Source organism: Diaporthe amygdali (genome assembly GCF_026229845.1).
Source record: "Diaporthe amygdali strain CAA958 chromosome Unknown NODE_1_length_4327563_cov_65_473760, whole genome shotgun sequence".
NCBI classification, from domain to species: domain Eukaryota; kingdom Fungi; phylum Ascomycota; class Sordariomycetes; order Diaporthales; family Diaporthaceae; genus Diaporthe; species Diaporthe amygdali.
In genome coordinates, this window is record NW_026517021.1 from 3,735,067 (window position 1) to 3,761,400 (window position 26,334).

Below are 26,334 nucleotides of genomic sequence, written 5' to 3' on the forward strand. Positions count from 1 at the left end.
AGGCGACTTGACTGACTGACTTGACTTGACACTGACTGAGGGAATGGGTGGGCGACCAGGCCTGACATGTGAAAGAGGACGTCATGTGGGATTGGTGCATGGCAGCGACGGTGTATGGGCTTAGCCCGTATTTATTTCTTTAAACGGGCCTGGAAACCCCTGTTCTCCCCAGGATTACCCCTCGCCTTGCTGCATAACGGGAAGCACATGACCCCGGTTCTGCCATAGTGGGGTATACTGGCCGGCCCCTAGCTCCTCCCGTTCCAAGGTTTGTGTGGTGCATGCAGCTTTCGAGTCAGGCGGGGACGCTTGCCCTCCGCGGTCTAGGTACCTGGGGGTTGGTCGTGTCGACCAAACTACCGCTCCTGCTGCTGCTTCTGGTACAGTACTGGTGCTGGTGCTGGTGCTAAAGGTGACTGCGCCTGCGCCAGTCTCATTCTCCAGTCTCTCTAGTCCGGACGACTTCGATTCCCAGAGCAAGTCCCTTCTTATCTTCTTTCTTAGCAACGTTGTCACAGCGTCCTCAACCTTCTCAACGTTCTCAGGGTCCTTTTCTCAACGCCTGCTGCCCCCATGGAGAATGCATAGCAGCACCCTTGCCTTGACACGCCCACTTGCTCAAGACAGACACAACACAAAAGACCAGCACCACCACCAACACCATCATCACTGCCAAAACCAGGGCCAGGCTTGCTCGACCAGCTACAGCAGCAGCGGCGACCTTGGAGCCACCAGCCCGAAGTCCGGTGTCGAAGGAGCTCTCCCGTGTCACTCGGCCGAACAAAACCCACTCGAGCTCCATTGCTGCCTCGCCGCACTTTGTGCGAGTGCGACTGCACTGTGCAACAACTCCATCCTGAGCGGCACTTCCCCAGTCATAGCATAGTCAGCGCTCCATTGCTGTGACCTAGACTAGCCTTCCTTCTTGGCAGCTACAGCTACAGCGCCCACGGTCTCACCTTCGCAGCTTCATAAGCAACCTCTCATGACCTGTGGTGCCTGCACGAGCCTCTACTTGTTTCTGCGTCCTCGAACGCCCCGTCATGCCACACCACCTTGACGCTTGACACTACCTTGCACAATCTACAGCCATCTGGCTCAAAAAGTCTACCCTGGGTGAGACGGTACTAGCCTAGGTCGCGAACAAACGTCCATACACATTCAGAGATCTCACTCGACTGCCCATCAGCCACAAGTGTTGTTGGTTTGGTCGAAAACGCACTCATGCTGGCCGTTCAGCGTCCCAGAATGGGTTCGTCGCAGCCGAACAACGGCAGCAGACTGCCATTTGGTTGTACGTGTCCTTCAACCACAAGAAGTAGCCTTCTTCCCATGTACTCGTCCATCGCTAACCTCACGGCCAGACCTATCCGAGGACCCGAACTCTGACCCGTCCATCTTCGACTTCCTCCCTGACCCGCCACCCGATCCTGCCCCTGGCAACCCCATTCTCACCACGGCGGAAGAGAATGGCCTCGCGAACATCTTGGCTGGGATCGTTTCGAACGGCTATGGCGAGCAGAACTTTGGCGAGGGAGTCATTGGGGACGAGTGGATGATGCCTCCATCCCTGATGGGCACCGCTACGTCCTTCGGTCTTCATCCTCAAATATCCATGCCGGACCATCTTCTCAACAACGCTTTTTTCCAGACAACCACCCCTCAGACTTTCGCGACAGGCGATTCCCTACTTGCGTCAGCTCCACCCGCAACAACGACACCAAACGGCTACGCTGGTCCTGGTCCTTCGCACTCAACCTCTTCACCCGTCACAGGCGCACCGCCAAACGCTTACACCTCGGCAGTTGCTCCACTCACCAACCCTTCTCCCACACACCGTCACTCAATTGATCAGCCACAACCATCGGAGGATGTCCTGGCGGCAGCCAATGTGCTCCACAGCGGATCTCACGGCCGGTCTCATAGTGTGCAGCACGAATCGATGTTCTCAAATGCCCAGCAAAGAACAAATACCATGGGTCCTCCGGTCGGCCACTTGAGGCACCAGCAATGGAGCGAGTTCAAGCAAGAAGGACGGCGCATGTCACAATCTACTCACGCTGCTGAGCAAGAAGCGGCCTTCGCCACCTGGATCTACGGTTCTGAGGCCCAGTCGAGCCAGAGAAATGATGCACCACGGGCTCCGGTAGACTTGCAGTATGGTTCGGATCAGAACTTCAGCAATAACAACCATCCCTTTATACCTCCAAGCGAAAAGGACAGCTCAGAAGCCATACAAAAAGAGCACATGCGGTACTTCAGCGCGATAGAACTGTCCAAGAGTGCAAACACAACGCGGCCGACAAGTCCGACCATAAACGCCGAGGGGCTTCCTTTTAACTTGAAGACCCGTGTACCACCTCCCATCAAGATCGAGGCGAACGGCGATGGTGGGAAGAAATGGCGCAAGGGCAAGCGCGATGAGGATGAGGACGATGAAGAGCCACAGTCGGCAGTGTCAAAGACATCTGCACGAAAACGGAAACAAAAAGCCGACCTTGCCAACTCCCCTGGTGGTGCCGCCGACGGCGCGGGGTCCGGGAAGCGGAGGAAATCGTCTGCTGCAGCCAAGAGAGAAAATTTGACGGAGGACCAGAAGCGTGAGAACCACATCAACAGCGAGAAGAAGCGAAGAAAAGTCATCCAGACTGGATTTGAGAATTTAGCGGTCATGGTTCCTGCTATTAAGGGTGGCAACCCGAGCAAGAGCGCTATGCTGGAGGCTGCAGTCGCGTGGCTAGAGGAATTGTTGGACGGCAACGAAACCCTCAAGGGTCAGTTGTCCCAGCTTTAGCAACCTCGGCCTGGGCTCCAGCCTTCATAAAAGTCAACTATTGTAAATTGATTGCATCACTTCCGGCCACGCGGGGTCGACGGTCGACGGAAGTTGCATAGGGAAGGGAAAACACGGCTTAGGCTTGTCGCACGAGGTCTCAGGGGGCCAATACCTCGCCTGCGTGGTCCGTTGGCCTTTCTTTGTTTGTTTCATGGCGTTCCATTGGCCTCGGGAGTACCGGGATACTCGGGGGGTGTTCAGATTGGGTAGGGAGTCCTTTAACTAGGCGGCAGGGATGATCATGGGCTTGTTGTTTTTCCTCGGTTGATATCCAAGTGCTGGTTGGGCGGTCTTGAATAGCTGGAATTGCTGGCAGTCAGGTGGGCAGGACGGGTCAGCCGAACGCCCACGGACTAGGGGAAGATTCCTTCATGAATCTAGCAAGGATACATTGATCCAAGGGCTTGCCTTTCCTGTCGGTTTTCGTGCAATAGCCTGAGGCTAGGTGTTTCCTCCGGGGCTGGGATTAACTGTGGTGATCGTAATGTGATCCCGTCGTCGCTGTAGTGTGTACTCAGAGGCTTACAGGCAGCACTTTCTGATATGGGCTGGCTACGTCACGACAATCAAGATTGCTCAATTGGAGAGATCGTCGCCGTGCCAGACGAGGCGGTATCTCGTCTGTTCTTAAATCCTGCCCAACCTTTTCCCCATGATTTGTCCTTGCGTTGGGATTCCTGTACCCAGGATGTGAAGTTGTCAAGGCTTACAGCTACGGGGCTGGACAAATACCAAGAAAATTTCAACCTAGTAGACTCTCCTATCTCTGTTAATTGAACCCGAACCCGCCTGGTCTCTTGTCGCGAGACGGACATCGCGCATAATTGAAGAAGGAATAACAGTCCGAACGACCGACTAATGCACTACACAATCCCATGTGATTACAAGATAGGATGGAGGAGCAGAAACCCTGTCTCCCCCCGCAACGGCCACCCTTGTGCAGCCAGTACTTGAAAGCCGCGTTTTACTAATAGGGTGTAAGGCTTGAAGCGAGGTTCTCGATCCACGGGAGTCATCCATGAGTTCAAGTAATGAGCCATATACTCACGGCCCGCCGAAGGACTGCTTCTCAGTCTGTCGAATTATGTAGCTCGGATGAACGTGTATGGAGAGCTATGCCATGGAGAAATGTGCAGGCCATGACACGTCTATTCATGTAGGTTTTGTATATGTCGAATTTCCGACTACCGAGGTATTTCAGGATAAAAGGTATCACAGGAAAACCCTCGGAGACAGTCTTACAGCCACCAGCTCTCTCCTGGGAAGTAACCCAGAGCAACTGAAATGGGTTCTACATCTGGTGCGGATTCAAGCTTTGGCAAGACTTCTTCAATTTACTCCTGTCTAGCATAATTTCACTATAGCATCATCTCCTATGGTATTATCCCGTATAGGATAATTGCCTATGGGATAACCTCACTTGGGATAACCTCCCACAGGATAACCTCCTACGGGATAACCTCCTACGGGATAACCTCCTACGGGATAACCTCCCACAGGATAATCTCCTACCGGATCACCTCCTATAAGATAACCCCCGAGAGGATAACATCCTGAAAGATAACCTCCTAGAAAATAACCTCCTTAAGATAATCTCCTATAAGATAACCTCCGACAGGAGCAACGTCTGTAGGTGCACCGCCTATAGTGCACTGCCTGTAGAGCTCGCCCTCCGGGACAACCTCCAGAGGTTCATAATGACTCTGCTATCCAGATGTCTCCTACCATACTGTATGTTTGGGATCTTTCGGAGCTGGATTGTGTGAAGTATCCTGGTGATAAGATTTGGGAAGCCACTCAGTTACGCAATCACACACGAAGTGAAGTTTTAGAAAGATATGTTGTTTCATTATCGATGCTTCATACAATTACTTATTTCCTTGTCATTACTAACCGTGTACCATGATGGGTCCAGTCGTTTTGCCTTAACCCCCCCCCCCTATGCGACCCGTGACAACCGAAACCAGATGCTACGCCATTCGAAAACAAATATGGGCCGAGAACCACTAATTCTCTTCACTTACACCTCCGTCTCCACGTCAGGCTTCCGGCCGCTCAGAGATCCAACCTTTGTGAGTCGACGAACTGCGTAAGTGGCCTCGTCTTTGGCAAATTGAACATTACGCATGGGTTTCCTATCATCTCCAGTCAGTCTGCAATTCAGCATATCAGATCTAAGAGATGGGACAGTCCTTACCATTGCATCAAGCCCCGATGCTGACGGTGCAGATCCCTGCTCCGCGAGTTGTAGTCCTTAAGCGCCTTGATGGGGTTCTTGCTGCTACTAGACTTGCCGCCGCTGCTCTTGGTCGTTTGATCCGACAGCACACTGCCATGACCACTGTCGACGGACTGGCGGGTGTCTGCCACGCTGGACTGGTCGCCGTTGGCATCCCCACCGCTGTAGATGGAAGGGTCAGTAGTGGCGTCAGCGATGCCCAGGTCGGGGTTGCTCGAGTCCTCGTCGTCGTACTGGTCATCGTCGGAGTTAGAACCGTCATCAGCGCCGCCGCTTCTGCCCCTCGTCTCGACGGGATCTTGACCGAAGGCTCCGCTCCAGTCGGTACCGTCCTTGGCGAGCCACTTCTCCTTGTCCTTCTCGTCCGCTTGGGCGAGAACGTCGCGCCCTTGAGTCAGGCTGGCATCATGCAGTTTCTGTATGCTGGGTGGTACCTCTGCAACGACGAGCTCCTTCCTAACACCCTCGGCGTAGCACGCCTCCCAGCTCTCGATCGTCTCACGAGAGTCGTTGTCGCTCACAAATTTGAGGTGGTCACGATCAGTTCCTGGCTTGAACCTTCCTCGGAATCTGAGTCGCCCGATCTCCTCGATCTTGAGATTGGGAACGTCCCGATAGTTGGCCTCGGTGATATAATTCTGGCTCAGGCGTGTGCCGTTGTTACACCTCCAAATGGGAATGTCAAAGTCCTTCTCTTCAAGATCGACCAGGTCCTGCAGCCACACAGATGCATAAGTATCAGTATGCCGTTTCCCAGTGGGGTGGAATTCGAAGAACACAGGTGAGCGGTAGCGATATCGCACGGGAAGTCGAATGTGACCTTCCACTGTGGTAGTAGTCCCATCATTGTTGTTCCTAGCTTGAGACTCCGTGATATCCCATACGAGACTACCGTCCTCGGCTTTGGTGCATTTCTCGCTCTTGATCACAGCTGAACTACCTCCGGTGCGGAGCTTCAGTTTCGTGCGGGGACTGCCATCATAATTTACGGCAGTGAGGGTGTCTGAGAGGAATTCAAAAGTTCCAATCTCGCCGAAGCCTAGCTGCTGTGGTGGCAGCTTGAGGTCGACGGAACGGAAGAGGAGCGAGATGCGGACGCGTCCAAAGCCGATGCCGCCATCGAGGGGGTACCAACGTGTGCTCTGACTGCTGGTCACTAGAACATCGGACAATTTCAGAGGGACCACTCCAATGATCGGATCGTGCTGACGGTTGCGCGAATCTCGCACAGTGACGGTGATGATCGAGGCCCTCCAGTCTCGGATGAACCGCTCTGTTCCAGCTTCAAAAATGGGCTTCGAAGAAACGACCTTAGTTCTGGTCTTGTATGCCAGCTCGTCATTGACGAGAATTGTGCAATATGAGCTTGGCAGCTTCTTGCCCGTCTCTTCCTTAATATCTCCTGCTTCGGGCCTGGCAGGCTCAAATTCCCGCCCCTTCCTCTTGCCTTCAGATCCCTTGACATTCTGCAGTTCCAGGTTGACGATTTGATGAACAACGATACTGACGATTCCGCTGGGCCAAAGAGGGTCAGGGGGCGTGTGGACCACAGCTTCTTCGTTGGCAGTATCCAGAGACCCAACATCCTGCTGCAATTCCTTCTTGTCCTGTAGCTCCTTGGGGAGATTGGGATCCTTGCCGTCGGTACGCAGAGCTTTCCGGTATTGGGTCTTGCCGAAAAAGCCAACTTCCCAAGACAACGTGCCTGGCATCGTGCTTTCCGCTTTTGTGCCTCTCAGAGTTGACTTTTGAGGAAACATTTTCCCTGGGTGCTGAATGAGCTTCTGAATACTCAATTCGACCTTCCCAACCACATCGTCCGCTGAGGATCGATCACTGTCCCAAAGCTCCAGCGAGAGCTGCTCGTCTGCCTTGATAATATCCGGGGTAACAAGTAGAGCAGCGCACTCGGAAAAGATCGGGTCAAGGTTATCCTGGATAACTCGTGTACAGTACTGGGGTTTGCCAAACTTAGAGAAGGCGACGCAAATATAAGGGTCCGAACCGCCGCCCTCGCTGCCTCTGCGGTCCTGTTTCGACAGACCAGTCGCCTTGTGGATGCGGATGAAGAGAACGCCAAGCGCTTGGGTCTCCTTTGTAATATCGTCGCCCGATAACATCTTGCCGATGTCGAGAGTCAAGGACTTGGGGGCAACGTACATGCCAGCGGCGGCTGCGATTGCCCAGTTCACGAAATTCGAGATAAGAGGGAGGTTGAGGATATTCGCGCCCTTTTCGATCAATGGTATGCAGCTTGCCTCGACCTTGGGCAGGCCCATGAGGGTGACGCTAAGTGTCTTGATGAACGGCGGATTAGGAGCAAGAGACACACGGATACGGGCAGTGCAGACCAGACCATTGAGTTCGACCCAGATGGGAAATGGGACTCCAAATAGACCCTTCAAACCCAAATAGAAGACCAGTTGCATGCCCATGTTCTTGGCCTTTGAAGACACATCCGCCCCGGATGGCAGTGAGTGGTAGGCGATAGTTGCCTCGAGGTTGTAGAAATCACCGCCCTCTTCATCAGCTGCCAATTCTTGGGGATCTTTAGTCTTCTCGTCCTGTTTTCGGATCTCGTCCTTCAGATCCTGTACGTGGCTGTCCGGCAGAGCACGCAAGCTCAGCACTCTGATGGGGTTGCTTCCTTGAGAAATATCGTTGACTTTGACATTTTCAATTACACCCGGTACCGAAGCTTGCATTACGTCCTCGACTCCAATCCAATAGATTAGCGACCAAGAACAGTAAAATAGGTCCTCCAGGACAATGAATACAATCTCTCTTTGGGGGGAGGGGGTGGGACTTACGGGTATCCGCAACAGCAACAAACATATCCGGGTTGATCAATCCCCAGATCAGACCGATCGCGGTGTTCATCCACTCGACCGACTCGGGAATGAGGTTTACGACCGCAGTCTCGCCGCGTTGCTGCTCGCTTGACCACTCAGTATCTCGGCCCTGGCGGATAAGATCTTTGACCCAGAGGAACACGCCCGAGGCAACACAGAACCCCAGAGGGATCAGACCCCAGAGCGAACCACCTAAGATCTTGCCAATGAAAGCGATGGAGAAGAAGATTCCTGCGCAGAGGACATTTGCCCTGGCCTCCAGGGTGGCGTACATGGGCTCGTAGCTCACGGACGGGGTCGGGTGGAAGAGCACGTTGGTCTTCTCGCCGTGGATGGGCACATCGCTCGTCGTTCCTGGCTCCACCGGGTCTGGCGGTGCTGTAATATCCTGGTTGCGCCGATACTCCTCGCCAGACTGGGTAGCTTCTGTCTTGACGGTGGTATCCTTGCCGAGATTGGCGTTGGGAACGAAGAGCTGAGCATAGAGTGAGCTCGAGTCCGATTAGAAGGATGTCAATTGGACTTACATGGGGATCTTCGACGGCTTTCATCATCTCAGGGCCGATATCATCGATCTCGACGTCCTTGCCGGTGACTGGGTCACGGACTGTCCGGCGGTTATTTCCTTTGGGTTGGTCATCATGGTGAGCCTTGACCTCGCCTCCGGCGCTTTTGTTCTGCTTTAGCTGGGCATCGATCTTGGCGTCACGCTCTCTTTTTTCCTTGTCCAAGCCCTCCATGAATTGCTTGATGTTGGGGATCCTGTTGGTGCCAGAATAGTGGCCCCCAGGCGCCTTATGTTCCTGCTGCTCCATGTTGGGCACCTTTGAAATGTGCGGCTGGGGAGACCAATTAGGTGCGGCAGAGGAAAAGAAGTTGGAAAATAATAAGGAGATGGGCAGGAGCCACGATTGAGGGTTGACAGTGCCGTTTGTCAACTGTGCCGTTGAGAACTCCGCAACCGTCGATGATACACAGAGACCAAGAAGAGGGCGGGCAAGCGGTGCAACACAGAGTAAGTAGTGAAGAAAGCAGGTAGAAATATGAGAGGTTGGGAGGAGGTCTGAACTCCAACCTACTACTGCGTTGTGCTCTGCAGCTCACCAAGATGAAGGATGGTGTTCAAGATGAGGATCAAGATCAGGACCGGGGAGCTGCGCATGAGATTGATTTACGCCATCGGGTCATTGACTGAGATCGGCGGCCAGCCGTCCTCGATTGGGCTTGTTTGACATGATTCCAAGCTGAAGAAGCTAGCCTGGTGCGACTGGACTTGTTGAATGGGCTGGCCCAGCTCTCGTCGCAACGAGGAGCCGCAGCTAAGCAAGCTAAGGCAGCTTCTTGGTTGTGCCGATATGACGTCTTGTCTCATTCTCTCAGCAGGCGGGTAGCACGCCACCCACCTCATAGCACCCACTTGACGTGCCGGTAGGACGTGATTGTCGTCTGCCAATTTTTTTAGTCAAAGACCCAATTGCCGGGAGAAATGGCATCTGCTCTTTGACAGCTTTATCCCACGAACGGGCACCACTCCTCGCAGATGTTCAAGGTAGTATGTAAGCTCGCAGGGGTCCCGGGTGTCCCAATGCAGCAAGCAACATAAGCTCTACGCCCTGCCATTGGGATAGCATATTCTCCTTTGGGATAACCTTCTGTTGGATAATCTCCCTCGGGGAATTATTTTCTGTCGTATGGGCTAGCCTGTCAGACTTGATAGGTTAACCATACTGTGGGTACGTGCCCTTTTACACGCTCAAGCACTTTTGCAAAGGTCGGCAGGGAAGGGCCTGACATTCCGACCAGCACAGGGTCTTCACTGCAATGGAGCTGCAAAGAAGGTCTGGAGGATCTCAAGATGAGGATCTTTCCTTGCTGGGTGTGAAGTATCATTGGAGTGCAGGATACAGTCGCGGCCGTCTTCGAGATCAACTTGATCTTCGGAAGGTGGGGAAGGTGAGAGAGGAGGTGGGGGGGTTGCAATGTCCCCGGACGAACGAACCCTGGTTCCAAAGTGGGTTCCAAGCGGCTGATGTCACCCCTGCCCAGTCTCCCGAACACGTACCGAGGATCGTCATTTACACGGTACCCTAAAGCTTGGAAGACGGTGGACAATTGCCGAGCAGGTTTCTCACGAACGACCACCAGAGAACGCAACCACACCGCCGACACCTCTCCTACCAAGCCAATTGCGCGCCAGCCCTCCCACCGTACCCAAGCTCGCCGTCATCTTCCTAACCCGCGGCTCATGTCCACGAAATTCAACCTCCCAGCCCTCATCAAAGACACCCGCACCCGCACCAAGAAATTCAGCAACAAGCGCGGCGGTGATGGCGGTCTCCTTCCAGGCGCCTATGGCAGCTATGGTATAGCTAGCCCTTCGTCGGCGGCGCCAAGCCTATGGAGCCCATACGCCCGACCGCCTAGGCGCTCCAAGAAGCTCGTTCTGCTCTGGCTGTTCACCTTCCTGACGATTGGCTTCTTGACCTGGTACCTATCAACCCGGCGAGGCGTGGCAACAGAGAGCTATGCCGAGGTCTTGACGGAGGCACCGCCCAAGGAGATCGTGGTGGACCAGTAGAAGTATACATGGCCTAGGGGGCAAACAGACGCAGACCCGCGATGGCTTCGCTCGGTCATTGGAGGCTTCCGCCTATGCAGGAGGATCAACACAACGTGTCAGGGGTGAGAGAGAGGGCAAAACGCCATGCTAGCGGACGATTTTCCTGGAGACTACAAAGTCGAACGGCTGGCATGTCGGTTTCACACAGGCGTGTAGCCAGATCGTGGATCGGCTATTGGGGCGTAGGGAAGAGAGTGACATCGAGTATAGGCACAGGACATGAGCGGCTCTTCGGCACAATTCTGCACTTACCATGCCGAGTCAGAACCTGGGGTTGTTGAGGGAGTCGACTCAAGCATCGCGGTGCGCTCAATATGGCCCAGGAAATGCATCGGCACTGCCATTCCCCCGGAACCCTACATACCCAGGGGCAGAGTAGCAGCGAACGCGTACGCAGACCCGCTGTACATTTGCGTGGCCTTGACCTTTTTAAAGTTACGCAAGGACGCGCGTTGTATAAATCTTGCAGATCAACTCAGGAGGCCAATCACCATTCTATGCGCTCCGGCCGCGTTCTCATTGCTACTTTTTGTGAGGGCTGCTGCATTACGAAGCCATGTTGAATAGGCTCGCTCATGCATACGCTTTGGCTTTAGGTTCAACCCGACTTGGCAAAGGATGTGATGAACCACTACACAATAATTTTCGACCACTGTGAGGTCGATGTATATAAATATAGAAGATGGAATCTCTAATCGATCGAAGACTATCTTCGCTCATTCATTAGGTTTCCCAACATTCTTTACCTTAAATCATTCATTCGTTTGCCCGGTAGTGGTATACCACCACCATGTCACTCTCTTCAGTTCGGTCCGGCATCATCTGCCTTCTTGCACTTTGTTCTATTGCCGAGTCCTCTCCAGTAACTCCTAGACAGTCAAACTCGACCTGTACAACGCTCAACCAGCGGAAATCTTGGTGCGAGGCATAACTCCATGCTGATGTCGTAATTAGAGCACAGTCTAACATGACGCTGTAGGTCTACACTTACAGATGCCGAGAAAAAAGAATACATCGACGCAGAGCTTTGCCTGCAGTCGGCCGCGCCCCGGAGCGGCATTGAGAATGCCCAGACGCGTTGGGATGAGCTGCACTACATCCACATAGCGCAGACCAACATGGTGCACGACGTCGGCGCCTTCCTCCCCTGGCACCGGCTGTACATGCGCGTGCACGAGCTGCTCCTGCAGTCCGAGTGCAACTACACGGGCGCGCAGCCCTACTGGGACGAGCAGGCCGACTACGTCGCCATCGAGGCCGGCTCCATGACCCTGGCCGACTCGGTCGTCTTCGACCCGGACACGGGCTTCGGGGGCAACGGGACCGGCACCGACGAGTGCGTGGCTGACGGCCCGTTCACGGACCTGGAGCTGCATATCAACCAGACGGGCTATGCTGTTGATTACTGCCTCAGCCGGGATTTGAGCGAGAGCAATTTCCTCAGGCAGGCGAACACGTCCTATGTCGACACGTGCTTCGCCAGTGCGAACTACTCTGAGGCGTGGCAGTGCTACAAGAGCAATCCTCATGGGGCTGGCCACTCAGGGGTCGGTGGAGTTGTGAGTCCTATCTGTCTTCGAGGCATGTGAACGCAAGTTTCTTTCTGGCTAACGAAGTCTCGTATTAGATGTTCGACGTGACGCTCAGCCCGGGCGACCCTCTCTTCTATCTCCATCACACGTTCCTGGACTACCTCTGGTGGCAGTGGCAGGCCGTGGACCTCTCCACCCGTTTGACCGATATGACCGGCCGCAATGTTCCTGAAGTCGCGTATCTGCTTGTTGATGAGGACTACATCTTTCCCATCTCCGTACTCCTGGAAGACAACGGTGATCCCGGGAACGTTACCACTCTGAATCATAACTTGTGGATGGCCGGTCTGGTCCCTAATGCAACCATCAGCGAAGTCATGGATATTCGCGGCGATTTGATCTGCGCGGAGTATGTTTAGGTCAGGACTCGAGTCAAGATAGGTGGGTGGAGCATATACTTTAGCTATTCTTACCAGCCTTGCAAGGTAGAATATTTAATTTCACTTGGACATGGCCAACGCCGGACATGCCTTTGGGAATGCCTTTTCTGTAAGGAGTGATTTATCGGGTACTAATCATTTGAATACCAATCCCCTGCGCTCCTTGGCATGCCCAAGAATAGACTCGGGTCTACCAAGCGCATCAGAATTCTGACACGAGCGGCATTTGACACAGCATGACTTCTGATGAGCCGCTTCCCTTACAATATCATCAGCAAATCAAAGACGTCAAGGACAAAGACAAAGTCGCTTGAGCTGGTCAGTCTTTGAGCACATCCCATTACTGAGCGTGTCCCTGCCACCCGGGCGGCCTAGTACAATGGCGATTATGCCTCTTGCGATAGTCTTGATTCACGAGCAACTCGCGTCCTTACAAGGCTGCATTGTCCTGGTGACCAAACCGAAAGACGAAGACAATCATGCCCCCAAAATACGTCTTCAATGAATGATGAGGCGGGGATTCACAAAGGGCGCGGGTAACCATGAATCACATTGTACACGCCGCCGGTCTCCTAATATAAAAGGAATGAGGACTATCGACTAGAGTATCTCTCAATTCCATCGTCATCACAACCACTTGATCTAACGATCCAGACTCACTTTTCCTCACTCCACAAAACTTCTGCAGCCCAATCTACTTGTCTAATTACCCCAGCCGATATTCAGGGTAAGTGAACCAGCCAGCAGAGCCCTGCGAGGTAAGCAAAGAGAAAAAGAGATCGATCAATCAGTCAATCGAACAACACAGAAGAAGAAGATGCCTTCTACTACCACGAAGAAGATGCCGGCCTCCCAGGATGACATCATCATTGCCCGGCCGAAGAAGGTTTACACCGGGGAGCGACGGAGAAGCCATGACGCCAGTAGCAGCGCTGCCAGCGAGTTCGACATTGTCAAGCACCGGCGATCACTGTCGCTCGCATGTGCAGAACTTCGCGACAAAGACGGCAAGCTGAAGACTCGCGTCGAGGACTGGATGCCAAAGCCTTTGGCCGACGGCACGTACGGCAGCGAGCTCATGCAGGACCTTTGTGAAGATTTCGCACAGCTAGCAGCTGATTTGGTGAAGGGCGGTTTCCCTGAGGGTAAGTAAAGGGGCTTGATGCCCAAAGTAGATTTAGAATTGATAGGAAAAATAGTGGAACTGGTTGTCTTCCATATTGAGCGAAACCAAGCTCTAGAACAATAACGTGACTGTGAGAAGGAAATTCGAAGTGTCTATGTATCACTCGATACATGTCTCTGCACTGGCAGATTCGGTTAGGACCAAGGTTAGCATACACAGGTGGCCAAAGTCTCACCTCAAGCTGGACTCTAGCCGTGTCAGCACATATAGCTCATGTAATGAAAAGTATTCGAGATAGGGTAGAAGCACCTTTTGATTCCAAGTAGCGTCTATTGTACTCCTGTCGTTGAACAAAGCCCCGAATGTCACCCTCAAAATTACGCCAGACGCACGCCAGCCTCTTTCCGCTTCTTCGTCTGCTGAGCCGTAGCAGATGATATACCCGCCTCCCCGCTGGCATCGAAAATGCTCTTGGCGATGCGACTCTTCTCCTGCTCGATTTTGGACAGCTTTTTGTCTGTCTTGCCTTTGCCGCTGGTCTTGCCGTGGAACTGGTGAGACAGCTCCTTGAAGGCCTCCTTCTGGTTGAGATGACGGCCTTGTTCGTCCACGTACTTGAGCTCGACGTTGAATTTATGCTTCTTGAGCAGGTTCGCCCTAATGTTCGACAATTTGAACTCACGCTCCGCATTCTGTCTGCGGGCGTACTCTTCTCTGTCGCGGGCATTCATGCGGTCCAGGTGACCACTTGCTCGATCTCGCTCGCGCTGTCGCTTGGCGTCCTCGTCGATTTGCGCAACTAGTCTTGCCTGTTCCGCAAGGAAGAGTTCTCTTCGGCGGAAGTGCTCGTTCTTTTCAGCGCCGGAGTCGTTTTCTTCGATAATTTTTCGTTCCTTGAGTAGTGATAGTGTTGCGCCCAGACCTTGTGCGACATACTTTTCTTCGTCCACACCGGTCGTTGCGAGTTCTTCCGGCACTGCAGACACATCTCTCTCAATAGATTCGTCCTTGATTTGGGGCGCATTCTCCATCTCCTCATCGGAATCATTGTCACCCATTGCAGTGACGGGTTCTCTAGATTTGGACTTCTTCCTCGGCCGCTCGTCCTCATCCGTGTCAGGCTTATTGATGGCGCTGAGGAACTCGGATGTTTCGTCAAGAACAAGGCCTCCAGTCTCTGCTTCTTGATCGTCGTTCTCCGCGTCCTGTGCGGCCTCGGCTTTCAGCTGTTTGGCTAGATCCTCGGGCCGAACGCGCTTTTGCTTCTTCAAGGCCTGTCTGCGTTGGATGGAAAGAGAAGCTTGTAAATCTTCATCATCCACGAATGTGTCGTCAACAATCTTTCGCTTCTTGATGATTGGCGCAGAGTCAATGTCCATGGACTCGTCGGCTGCTGGCACCTGATCTCCAGGGAATAATGCGTCTTCTTCATCCCGCTGGCGTGTTGACTTCTTCTTCTTCTTCTTGGGCTTCTTGATCTTGATTTCCGAGGGGTCGAGATAGTCGGAAACTGGCGCGTCTTGCATGATGTCTATATCGAGGTTCTGCAGCGTTTTCTTCCGCTGCGCTGGAGCCTCAAGGATATCGGCAAGGTCTGAAATCGTGCCTCTTCCATCCAGACTAAAAGCCTTCTTTTTCTTGCCGTTAATCTCTTCATCGTATTGAGAAAGAATGCTGCGCTCGCCTGTCTCGTCAATGTCGTTGGGATCATACACAGGCCGCTTCTTTTTCAAGTTGAGCCTTTCGTCGAGCTTTTCTTGCTCCCGCAGGCTCAAGTTCTCGAGCTCATCGCCGTCGTCGTCCTCGGCCAGGACGGCGCTATCCTTGAGTGTAAGAATCTGGTCGTCGCCGTCGAGGAGGGTCGACATGTCATGGCCGACCTTGACACCAGCGAGATCCTTGGAAGTATAGCCAGCAGCCTTCCTCGCAGCCGCGGCTGCAGCGTCTGCCTCTTCCTCCTGCCTCCTAGACTCAGCAATCTTCTTTTGCTTCTTCTTCATGCTTTTGAGCCATGACTTTGCGTCCCCATCGTCCTCATCGTCGATGTCGCCCAGGCCCTTGCCTGTCAGGGTGGCCAGTCGTTGGGCTCTATCACGCTCTTTCTTGATGGCTGCTATCTTTGCCTCGCGGTCTCGTTTGGCCTTCTCGGCTTCGAGAACCTTTCTATAGTTTTCCCCTGCGGCGGCCTCACGTGTCTCGATGGTGCTGGCAACTTCCTCTGTGCTGTCCTTGTTTGACTGTTTCGGCGGTGCTGGGGCCGCATTCGGTACAGGCAAGGGCTTGAGGCCCATCGCCTTGCGGACCTCGTTCAGCTCCTCGATCGTGTTCGCATCCATTTTGGCGACGTGATACGAATGCTGAGAGCCAAGTTCTGAGAAAGAGAACAACAGATCTGCAGGTGAATGCAGCTGTGGGATACTTCAGGGCGCAAGACAAAGTCGGATCGGATTGTACGCCATCATGCCTGGGACCTGACTTGGAGTTCTGAGGTGGCCTGTGCGCGCTTATGTAATGACTTGTATGTACTGACTTGGCTGGGTCTATTGCTTAAATGGGATGGACGCGCTGCAGACGCGCGTTACGCATATTCAATTCAAACCCAGCTGCAGATTTTACAAACACCGCGATCTCTTTCCTCACTTCCCACCTGCAGCTACAGGCCTATGTCCAGCGGCCTTCTGCCCGCTCTTGCAGGCTCGGATGAATGCTGAGAATTTTACTCGGCAGACACTGGAAAAGGAAAACACCATGACGATATGATGTCAGTATTTCAACAGACAGGTTCCAATTTCCAGGTCAGCCAACAATTGCATTGGGACACCGGGTGAGCCTGCGCACGAACAGCACATCATCATGAGGACACTATTTTCCAGACCGTCCGCTGGAGTCGACGATCAATGCGGCTGGCCAAAGCCACGAGCGTGCCAACATGATCATCCAACAGTGAGGATGGAGCGAGAATAAGCGCGGCACCAATGCGTCCCAAGATCATCGCCAGCCTAGACTGTGAAGTTGAGCGACACCACGGCTATCGCACAGAGCTGGCCATCGTCTCCCGAGCACGTCACAGTGTACACATCTCCCTGCCAACCTTGCGACCGTCATCTCTTCACGCCTCAACGTGACTAGCCGCCTTTCCGACATTCGAAATACTATTGTGCCCCACTACTCTTGCATATCGTCCTTCCTTCTTCTTCCCTCTTCCTGTCTCTGTTGCCTGCAGCATGCCCGCTTGCCACTTGAGAGTGTCCTTGCTTCTCAAAGTTCTCTAGGCCATCCTTCTTCCACCAACCTCGGCTTGGGAGCGCTCGTGTGTCACACATCGTGTTCGTTCGACGGTCCGCGATGCCCATACCGTCTCGAGTCGGCCCTTTGCACGGCGCAAATTCACATCTGCTCCGGAGGCTGGCTGCCGTAGCTCTTGGGCATGATGTGGTGTGGTCAGGGTAATGAGCGCCCCTCTGTATGATACGTGAAGAGTATGGAAGCGAAGTCCTTTTGAGATCCAGCGCCTTCCGTTGTCATCGGTATCATTGCCGTCTTTGTGATAGTGCCGGGGCCCCGAGTGGATTCGGTTCCCGCCGGACGATCTTTCCCCGCGCTTTCGACGGGCTGGGCTGATGTTGTGCTCGGTGTTAGTCTGGGGAAACGAGTTTGTATGTATCCGCACATGCGCCTTTACCCTACAAATACTGGGCGGTGGCAGAGCCCAAGCCGCATGCATGCATGTCTTGCCCTGTCTACGCCATCTGAGACCACGGATAGATGTCATGACGGGCCGATTCGATACTTGGTCCTGCTGTCAGCCAGTCCCCAAGCCGTGACATCGCCCGTAGCTCCGGCCTATTCTTCATGATCATCTGCCCAGGCGGCAGAGGAAAGGGGCCGCTCGATCACACCTACCCCACAAAATAGACGTCAATGGCACAACCCAGACCGCATAGTCGACCTGGGCCCCCATGCTCCAGGAGACCTGACTGCTTGAGTCGTGGCGGGAGTCCCACAATCACATGGGAAGTTCATCTCATCTCCGCCGTTGTCTTATTAGAATCCTTGGGCCACCTCTCGACTTTCCTGTCTAGTCCAAGAATGGAAACCCCCCCCACCATGCCAACAGGCGTGTAATTGGCGACACGACAAGCTGACCCCATCGCCGTGCTTCTTCTGGCCCTGCAGCTCGATGCAGGAACTCTCGGCTGCGTCCCGGGAAAAGCTATGCAACCCGGCACGACATCGGTGCTTCTTTCTTGACGCTGCCCGCCCCGTGACTGTCATCCATGATGCTGGTTTGTCGAAAACTGCTACCCTGGAGACGCTATGCACGTGAAGTTACTTTGTAATTGCTGCTTGGCTGTCAACACCGCTTCTGTCATCGTTCCAGGCAGGATTGCACCCACGGATATAAATGGCCTACGATATCCAGTCCAGTGGCACGGCCAACATCACCGCCCTGCCAGTCAACAGCTCCAGCTTGGTTCAGCCCATCATGACCGGTCTCACTTCCCTCTTGCTCTTGGGCACCTATGCCTTCCAGGCCGTTCTGGGCCGGCCAGATGCCGGCCTCGTAAGGAACAACGGTGATATCATCAAGCGCTCGGTGGACTCCTTCGTTGCAACGGAGCGTCCCATCGCCCTGAGCCGCCTGTTATGCAACATAGGCGCAAATGGCTGCTACGCATCCGGTGTAGCATCAGGCGCGGTTATTGCATCCCCTAGCAAAGCCAACCCGGACTACTGGTACACCTGGACACGAGATTCAGCCCTGGTCCTCAAGGAGATCACTGATATCTTTGCCAATGAATACAACACTACCCTCCAATCAGACATCCAGAACTATATCACTGCCCAAGCGAAACTTCAAGGCGTGTCCAATCCGTCGGGCTCTCTATCCAATGGTGCTGGTCTGGGAGAGCCCAAGTTCAACGTCGACCTGAGCCAATTCACCGGCTCCTGGGGTACGTATAGCATTATAAGCCTTTTCCTGCATTGTCAATTTTACTGACAAACACCTCAGGGAGGCCACAAAGAGACGGACCTGCTCTTAGAGCAGTCGCACTCATCACTTATGCCAACTGGCTTATTAGCAATGGCTACCCCTCGACTGCCTCAAACCTTCTCTGGCCCATTATCCGTAACGACTTGAGCTATGTAGCCCAGTACTGGAACCAGACCGGGTTCGATCTCTGGGAAGAGGTCCAAGGCAGCTCGTTCTTCACGACGGCCAACCAGCATCGCGCACTCGTCCAGGGTGCTGCACTTGCATCCTCGCTGGGTACTTCCTGCACGGCGTGCAGTAGTGTTGCTCCTCAAATTCTTTGCTTCCTCCAGACCTTTTGGTCGTCTAGCGGATACATCGTTTCCAACAGTAAGTGCCCTTGCGAGCGGGTTGATCTATGCCTTCCCTGCTCCCCTTCATACTGATATGCACAGCTTTGCATGGAGGGAAACACTAACACGATAACAGTTAATGTGAACAATGGCCGCACTGGCAAGGACGCGAACTCCCTTATCTCATCAATCTCAACATTCGATCCTGCCGTGGCATGCGATGCTGCAACCTTCCAGCCGTGCAGTGACAAGGCTTTGTGAGTTCTTTTTCTATTACTAGTATCCAAACCAATTGGGTCCCAATTCAGCATTCCATTACATATCATCCAACATCCCACCGAGACCACGGAAGAGGCCCTCCCTTGATCCTCAGCATCTCTCCCGATCGATTATCCTTTCCTACCATCGTCGTCTGTTACCGGCAGTTCCGCCCACCTTGTGATCTGTGAGCTCTGTTAGTAAGGATTTGACTGACCTGGATTCTCATATAGGGCTAACCATAAGGCTGTGACGGACTCTTTCCGCTCCGTATACGGCCTCAACTCCGGAATTCCGCAAGGCACCGCGGTCGCTGTTGGCAGATACTCCGAAGACGTCTACTACAATGGCAACCCCTGGTATTTGACCACACTCGCCGCAGCAGAGCAGCTCTACGACGCTCTGATTGTCTGGAAGGCTCAGGGGTCCATCCAAGTTACTTCGACATCGCTGGCCTTCTTCAAGGATCTTGACTCCTCGATCACCGCTGGCACATACCAGTCGGGCTCATCTACGTACACAACTTTGATCAACGCCGTTACAGCGTACGCCGATGGCTATGTAAATATAGTGGCAACCTACGCTGCACCTAACGGATCACTGTCGGAGCAATTTGACAAGTCAAGCGGCTCGCCCCTCTCAGCCTATGATCTGACCTGGTCTTATGCCGCGTTCCTGAGTGCCGCAGCCCGTCGCGACGGCACCGTTCCCCCGTCTTGGGTCGGCGCCTCTGGCAACGTCATCCCAGGGACATGTTCCACACCGTCGGTAGCTGGGTCATACTCGTCCGCGGCGGCACCCTCTTTCCCTGCCTCGCAGACCCCACAGACCGGCTACAGCACCACCGCGACAGCCACCGCGACAGGCACTACCTCGTCCTCGACTGGCTGCGCCACCGCCTCTTCGGTCCTGGTCACGTTCAACGAGCTTGTCACGACGACCTATGGAGAGACCATCAAGATTGTCGGTGATAATGCCGCCCTCGGCAGCTGGGACACTAGCAAGGCCGTGGAACTCAGCGCGAGCCAGTATACCTCGTCAAATCCGCTGTGGTCTGTCACAATTGACTTGGCTGCCGGCGCAGTAGTCGCCTACAAGTACATCAGGGTGTCTTCTACAGGCACGGTATCATGGGAGGCCGACCCCAACCATACCCTTACAGTGGCAGCCTCTTGCGCCACTGCTACCACTGTCTCTAACACGTGGCAGAGTTGAGACGTGGCAGAGTTGAGACGTTAGAAAATAGCAAAAAGAAGTCTCTTCAGTATTTACGGGAAGAAGACAAGATATCTGGAGGCTGCCTATTATCCCTGTGACGATGCAAGGGAAACAAAGCTGCCGACTCGCGTCTAGAGTATACTCCTTGGTTTCCTTATACCACCATCCATTAGCAACAGAGATAAAATAAATCCAGTAATTTTAACAAGACAATCCCATGCTCGGGGTTATTCAGGGCACTTAATCTATAAGTGCGTCCAAAAAGCGCAGAGAAAAGCGACCTAGCCTTTGCCAGTGTAGCTCAGGAATTGTCTCCATTTTATAGATCTGTCCGATGATCGTGATACGGCATTCATGCTGAGAGTCGTCAGGGCCGTAGACTGAGACACACGCAATATCCTAATAGATTACCCGTTTTGATCTTGTTGAGCCCCTATTTGATCAATTCTTATGCCACCTCTCCAGCGCCGCCATAACCTCACCCACAGCCCACTCCAGCGTCTCCTCAAAGTCAAAGTCCACAGCTCCGCCCGCCCCACGCTGGGCCAGGACCTGCCTCTCCCGCAGCACGTCCCAGTCCAGCTCGCCACGCTCGACGTCCCCGCCCACAAAGAGCCACCGGTGCGCGTCGACATAGTTGGGCCAGACGATCTTGTCCACGTAGCCGGGCGGGTCCTTCCAGAACCCCTCGAGCGTGACGTAGCCGTCCCGCGCCTCGCGCCGCTGCGCCGCCCTCGCGTGCGACACCTGCAGGAACAGCTTGACGTCGATGTTGTCCATGACGGCCGACAGCTTGGGCGGCGAGTAGAGCAGGAAGCCGTCCAGGAGGCACATCCGCGGCGCGCCCTCCCCGGAGAATATCTCGTGCCCGGGGCTCCCCGGCTGCTCCCACTGGTGCACCCTCGCCTTCTGGGCGTCGATCTTCGCGTCTGATGCGGGGCACTTGCCGACTGAGTTCTTGTCTTCCTTGGAGTCTACGAAGGGCTGCTCCGGGGGAGGCGGGTTGTGGCCTGGTAAGCGTTGCGAAGACGACGAGGTGGGTACGGGTGGGGACGCATTGGCAGGCGTGGCGGTTACGCCGTGGCTGCTGCGGTGGGTACAGGCCAGTTCAGAGCTGTTGTTGCTTACCGGAAATGTCCCCTCGGAGCGGATGTATGCCAGGGCCTTTTCCATATCAGGGATGTTGATGGATTCGGCGCAGTCCCAGTCCAGGAGCCCGTCCTTCATCGGCAGCCTGGGGTAAACATTAGTTGCACTTTTCTCGTGTATTTCAGCTTGCAGCATCTGATTGGATGGCTGACTCACTCATTCTCAGGCCGGTAGAAGTCATCCTCGTGCAGCACGAAGGTGTTTGGGAATATATCTCTGAGCAGTCTGGCGAGGGTTGTCTTGCCGCTTGACGAGCAGCCGGATACGCCCACGACGACTGCTTTCTGGCCGCTCATTTTGGGAGAGGTATCGAAAGGGTGTGATGTCTCCCTCGACCAGTAGATAATGTGAGGTTCACCAGCCGGCAACAGAGGACGAGTGAGGTTGAAAATGCCGGAGCCGTAAGACGGGCGGGGCCGCCCCGGCTCCGGAGACGCACAGACGCCCGAGTTCATGGACAAGCCGGGCGTGCTCTGTCACTAACACCAGCTATTATGGGAACATATAAGCTGAAGTTGGCATTGTATGTGCACAGTATTTACATGTAAAACACACATATATCATTGCTCAACAGTCCCACAACAACACACGCTATCTACCTTCATTCACGGCAATTTACAAGCCGCTGACATCGCAAGCCGTCGCGAGTTTGAGTTGAAGACCCAATAAGTTTTCGGTAATGCCACGATCGAGCCGCCAAGCGGAGACATGATTGGCATTTGACCCAGGCCAATACAAATTGAACATCAGGTCCAAAGACATTTCAGGATGGCCGATCTCTTATTATTTGCCCGTCTAGCCTTGCTTAACAATGTACAACATAAAGAAAGGCTGGGTAAATTCGTAGACGGCATACGAGATGCAGGTTGCTGTTCATGGCATATGCATATTTTAGAACTGAGCAGACATGCCAATTTCGAACTCACCTCCCGTGGGTGTACCATGCATCCCTACTGCGCAGTGTTGCTCCGGTGTTTCCGTTGCTGGAATTCCGGTGTAATCTATTTAAGGAATCAATGGCCACGTCTCGCACATGACAGTCAACAACGAAATCTACAGCGACCTCTCTGTTGGACAATCACCCGTATACAGAACTAATGCAAGTGCAAAAACTACGGCAAGCATTGCATTTCTTCCTACTTGTTGGGGCTCGGGTCTTGTGCTTCCTCAACCCTCTCCTCCTTTTCGTGGTGGTAGAGAGATACCCCTGGACTGCCCTGAATCTGCCATCCTGTCTTTCAGCAGGGGGCCCCTGTCAGTCGCTGCAGTGACGCAAAGCTAGGGACCTGGCCCGGCCAAGAAAAAAAAGGAGCCTCTGAATACCAACTTTCCCAATGACAAATCCCATCTTCAACATTGCTCCTTTCGCAATCCGAAGAGCCTCCCCACTGTATTGTACTGCCGTCGTGGGATAGTTAACCCTGTTTTCGTCGACATCAATATCTGCGTCGATTTGCACCACAACTCCCCGATCAACCACATTTTCTTGAACGCGTCGACTCACTACCGACCATCATGCCCGAAAACACCACCCTCGTGGTGATAACCACATCTGTCGTTGCCCTCCTGACCGGCTTTCTGCTGGGAATTTACAGCATCCAGGGCTACATACTCACCCCGGAGTTTGCCAAGCAGGCGCGCGCCAACTACGAAGACCCCGTCGACAGCGACGAGACCGACATCGACGAGGATGATACCCATCTGGACCATGCGCCCAATTGGGCCAACGGCGAGGAGGCGGACCGGAAGCAAGGACTCCGACTCCTCGAGAAGGATAAGAAGACCAACAGCAAGAATTCAAAGCCAGAGCCCGTGTCGTCAGTCGAGGATACCGGGGAGGAGTGCAAGCTGATCCTGGTCGTCAGGACAGATCTGGGCATGACCAAGGGTGAGCGCTACGACCAGCTGACCAGCCAGCCCAACGCCTACCCCTCAAAACCAGGCCGATACTAATGTTGTCATCTGTTTTCCAGGCAAGATCGCGGCGCAGTGCGGCCACGCGACCCTCGCGTGCTTCAAGTCCATCTCCAAGGCGGCGCGCGCCGCCGGGCCCGGCAGCCCCGCGGCCAGGCTGCTGCAGCGCTGGGAGCGCCACGGGCAGGCCAAGGTCGCCCTGCAGACCAAGAGCGCCGACGAGCTGCACGAGCTGCTGGCCAAGGCCCGCTCGCTCGGCATCACCGCCGAGGTCATCGCCGACGCCGGCCGCACCCAGATCGACCCGGGCAGCCTGACCGTCCTCGGCGTCGGGCCCGCCCCCAAGAGCGCGGTGGACCAGGTCACGGGGCACCTGAAGCTGCTGTGAGGTGGTGGTCTGGCTCGCGCACTTTAGTGTTTTGTTCCAGGGTCATGGTCTTGTCGAATTGTAGGGAATATGTATGCATTGCTCGGCGTTGGTAGGGGGCTGGCAAAAAGAAATTTGATCCGGGAAACAAATAGACGGGACCAACATAGGATGGATGACTGCCATGTTGCTATCACGATACGGTGATGTCTGAAATAAAATCACAGAATCCACCTGCTGACCTACCCTGACAGGGGAGGAAGGCCAAGGGGCTTGGGGATGTAAACCTTTTGGCGCCTGTCATGGTCTCACCCTGGCTTGGGCTGTTAGATATCATGCATGAGCTATAACATAAATGCCCTGAACTACGAATCAGATGGTCGGAGAATCCTTTTGCTTTCGAAACTGAATAAAGGGCTCGCAGTGAGGCTTCGAGAGCTCGTCGGCAGCCAGCTATTCACAATGTAAATTTGGTCCATTTTAATGATTTGTGATAGGATGCAAAGGCAATAGATGTAATCCATTATGTGCCTGACTGGGTATCTGCTCATCCGCTCAGCCTCTCTCATCTCTCCTTCCTCGCGAACCGCCCCAAGGCCGGCCCCAGCTCCTCCTTCTGCTGATCGTGCTGTGCCTTGTTCTTGTTCTGCAGCTCTTCCCAAATCTCGTCCGCGCGCATCCTCTTCTCGTCGATGATGTTTCGCTTCCTCTGCTTGCGGATGTATTTCTTCAGCGCACCGTTGCGCCCGCGCGCCTTGTTCCTGATTTCCTCCTCGATGTTCACGGCCGGCGCGTCGAGGTCCTTTTCGGCCTGCCGCTGCTTCTCGGACCGCAGGTCCAGGTTGCCGATGAAGTTGGGGTCCAGCGCGATCATCTCGGGAGGCAGCTTGTTCAGCAACTGCTTCACTTCGGCCTCCTGCCGCTGCTTGGCGGTCTCGTATGGGTTGACCTCGAGCGCGTCGAAGTTGGCCTCGCCAGCGCCGGGCACCAGAATAGAGGAGAAGCCCTGATCGTGCCCGATCCCGAGCACGTCCTCGAAGGGACACCATCGCACTCGCTCCACGGCCTTGCCCTCTTTGCCCCAGGTCAGATATGGGCTTTGTACCTTTTCTTGGACAGATTTGTGTTTAGAGAAAAGGCCCTTCCATATCGTCGTGCTCGTGCCCCAGCCCACTGCTGTCAAGCCGCTGTCTGATATTGCCACGGAAGAGGCAGGAGATCTCGTGAAATAAGAGTTGACTTCCTTGAACATCCGGATGTCCCAGACTGACATCTTCATGTCCTGCCCGGCCGAGACCATGTAACGGCCTTCGCGGTCGACTGCGAGTGAGCGGACTGGGCCTTTGTGTGCGAGAAGTTTGACGAGTGGATCGGAAGAATTGGGTGACCACAGTGAGACTGTCCCGTTCTGGTGGCCAATGTGACATATTGCGTTCCACGGGTTTTGTGTGAGGGAGCATGGAGCGCCGCCTTTTGTGTGTATTTCGGAGACCAGTTGTCCGGTCGAAACGTCCTGGTATTTCAGATTGGTCGATATTCCCAGCGTCGCGAGGAGCATATGATATGGTAGGAACTCCATGTGTGACACCTCGACGTGTTTCTTCAGACAATGGAGCTCGACACCGTTCCGATCATAGATATAGACATACTTCTTTTGCGCCACGGCGAAATACTGGTTGTTGTGAAGCCATCGCACATCTGCACAACTCATGATCAGTACTCGTCTCACATAAAATCCTGTAAAGTGAGAGCCTACCTCTGACAGTCTCTCCCAATTGAAGCTCGCACCCCAACTTTCCTTCCCGGAAGTCCATCGTCGCAATATGACCCTTGCGACCCGCCAGCAACAGCTCCTTGCCATTCCTCGTATACTCGCAATGGTATGGTCCAAGTTCGTCCAGTTTCAAATCAAAACGCTTCTGCGCTGTACCCACGGCTGTCTCGCTTGTGATCTCGTCCTGCCGGACCCGGTACGTTCGCTCGAGTTCGTGTTCAGGCTCGAGGAATCCGGGTGCGTTTTCCAACAGTATTTCGGCATCTTTCGCTTTCGAAATGGCTTCCTGGTATTTTGTCTCCTGCTTCTTCATGTTGGTCCGCAACTTCTTGTCGCGAACGCCGCGCACGTCGACGCCCTTGCCCCGGCCATAGTCACGATTGGCTAATTTTTGTCGCCGCCGCTTTGCTTGTTCCTCTTTTGAAAGTAGTGATGTTCTGGCATGTTGAACCGTCAGGGCGCCATTAGGCTGCGCCTTTGTCTCATCAGCCATGGTTGTTTGTGTGGTGTTTCAGTGGTGTTGGTTAGCTCCCAAGAAGATGGAATTGGATGCGATCTGGGAACTTTTTCAGAGGGTCGTCGATAAGCGGACAGAGCGATAAGACGATAAGACGATAAGACGATAAGACGATAAGCAGGGATAGTGCAGGTAGTTTCCACAAGAAATTTCAAAATATGGCG

At 54.0% G+C, this 26,334-nt stretch overlaps 9 protein-coding genes across 9 annotated transcripts; 5 read left to right on the forward strand and 4 right to left on the reverse strand.

The window, feature by feature from the left end:
* Positions 1–1,248: 1,248 nt before the first annotated feature.
* J7T55_006713 (uncharacterized protein) lies at positions 1,249–2,794 on the forward strand (the record flags this gene model as incomplete). Its single annotated transcript, XM_053131700.1, has 2 exons — positions 1,249–1,294; positions 1,365–2,794. The coding sequence occupies 2 exons, from the start codon at positions 1,249–1,251 to the stop codon at positions 2,792–2,794; spliced, it is 1,476 nt and encodes a 491-aa protein (XP_053001476.1).
* Positions 2,795–4,775: 1,981 nt separating this feature from the next.
* J7T55_006714 (c2 domain protein) lies at positions 4,776–8,742 on the reverse strand (the record flags this gene model as incomplete). Its single annotated transcript, XM_053131711.1, has 5 exons — positions 4,776–4,806; positions 4,861–4,971; positions 5,034–7,791; positions 7,886–8,402; positions 8,455–8,742. The coding sequence occupies 5 exons, from the start codon at positions 8,740–8,742 to the stop codon at positions 4,776–4,778; spliced, it is 3,705 nt and encodes a 1,234-aa protein (XP_053001477.1).
* A 1,430-nt stretch (positions 8,743–10,172) lies between these two features.
* Positions 10,173–10,505, forward strand: J7T55_006715 (uncharacterized protein; the record flags this gene model as incomplete). The annotated part of the gene is made up of 1 exon (XM_053131722.1): positions 10,173–10,505. One exon carries the CDS (start codon positions 10,173–10,175, stop codon positions 10,503–10,505), a length of 333 nt encoding a protein of 110 aa, XP_053001478.1.
* Positions 10,506–10,766: 261 nt separating this feature from the next.
* On the forward strand, positions 10,767–13,672 carry J7T55_006716 (mino acid transporter; the record flags this gene model as incomplete). Its single annotated transcript, XM_053131733.1, has 6 exons — positions 10,767–10,951; positions 11,527–12,106; positions 12,175–12,488; positions 12,771–12,837; positions 13,235–13,246; positions 13,328–13,672. The coding sequence occupies 6 exons, from the start codon at positions 10,767–10,769 to the stop codon at positions 13,670–13,672; spliced, it is 1,503 nt and encodes a 500-aa protein (XP_053001479.1).
* Positions 13,673–14,022: 350 nt separating this feature from the next.
* J7T55_006717 (sart-1 family protein) lies at positions 14,023–15,981 on the reverse strand (the record flags this gene model as incomplete). The annotated part of the gene is made up of 1 exon (XM_053131744.1): positions 14,023–15,981. One exon carries the CDS (start codon positions 15,979–15,981, stop codon positions 14,023–14,025), a length of 1,959 nt encoding a protein of 652 aa, XP_053001480.1.
* Positions 15,982–18,050: 2,069 nt separating this feature from the next.
* Positions 18,051–20,446, forward strand: J7T55_006718 (glycoside hydrolase family 15 protein; the record flags this gene model as incomplete). Its single annotated transcript, XM_053131755.1, has 4 exons — positions 18,051–18,600; positions 18,660–19,010; positions 19,110–19,230; positions 19,465–20,446. 4 exons carry the CDS (start codon positions 18,051–18,053, stop codon positions 20,444–20,446), a joined length of 2,004 nt encoding a protein of 667 aa, XP_053001481.1.
* Positions 20,447–20,890: 444 nt separating this feature from the next.
* Positions 20,891–21,894, reverse strand: J7T55_006719 (uncharacterized protein; the record flags this gene model as incomplete). Its single annotated transcript, XM_053131766.1, has 2 exons — positions 20,891–21,683; positions 21,755–21,894. The coding sequence occupies 2 exons, from the start codon at positions 21,892–21,894 to the stop codon at positions 20,891–20,893; spliced, it is 933 nt and encodes a 310-aa protein (XP_053001482.1).
* Positions 21,895–23,113: 1,219 nt separating this feature from the next.
* Positions 23,114–23,900, forward strand: J7T55_006720 (peptidyl-trna hydrolase pth2; the record flags this gene model as incomplete). Its single annotated transcript, XM_053131777.1, has 2 exons — positions 23,114–23,486; positions 23,572–23,900. The coding sequence occupies 2 exons, from the start codon at positions 23,114–23,116 to the stop codon at positions 23,898–23,900; spliced, it is 702 nt and encodes a 233-aa protein (XP_053001483.1).
* Positions 23,901–24,444: 544 nt separating this feature from the next.
* J7T55_006721 (small nucleolar ribonucleoprotein complex subunit) lies at positions 24,445–26,146 on the reverse strand (the record flags this gene model as incomplete). Its single annotated transcript, XM_053131788.1, has 2 exons — positions 24,445–25,577; positions 25,636–26,146. 2 exons carry the CDS (start codon positions 26,144–26,146, stop codon positions 24,445–24,447), a joined length of 1,644 nt encoding a protein of 547 aa, XP_053001484.1.
* Positions 26,147–26,334: the final 188 nt, after the last annotated feature.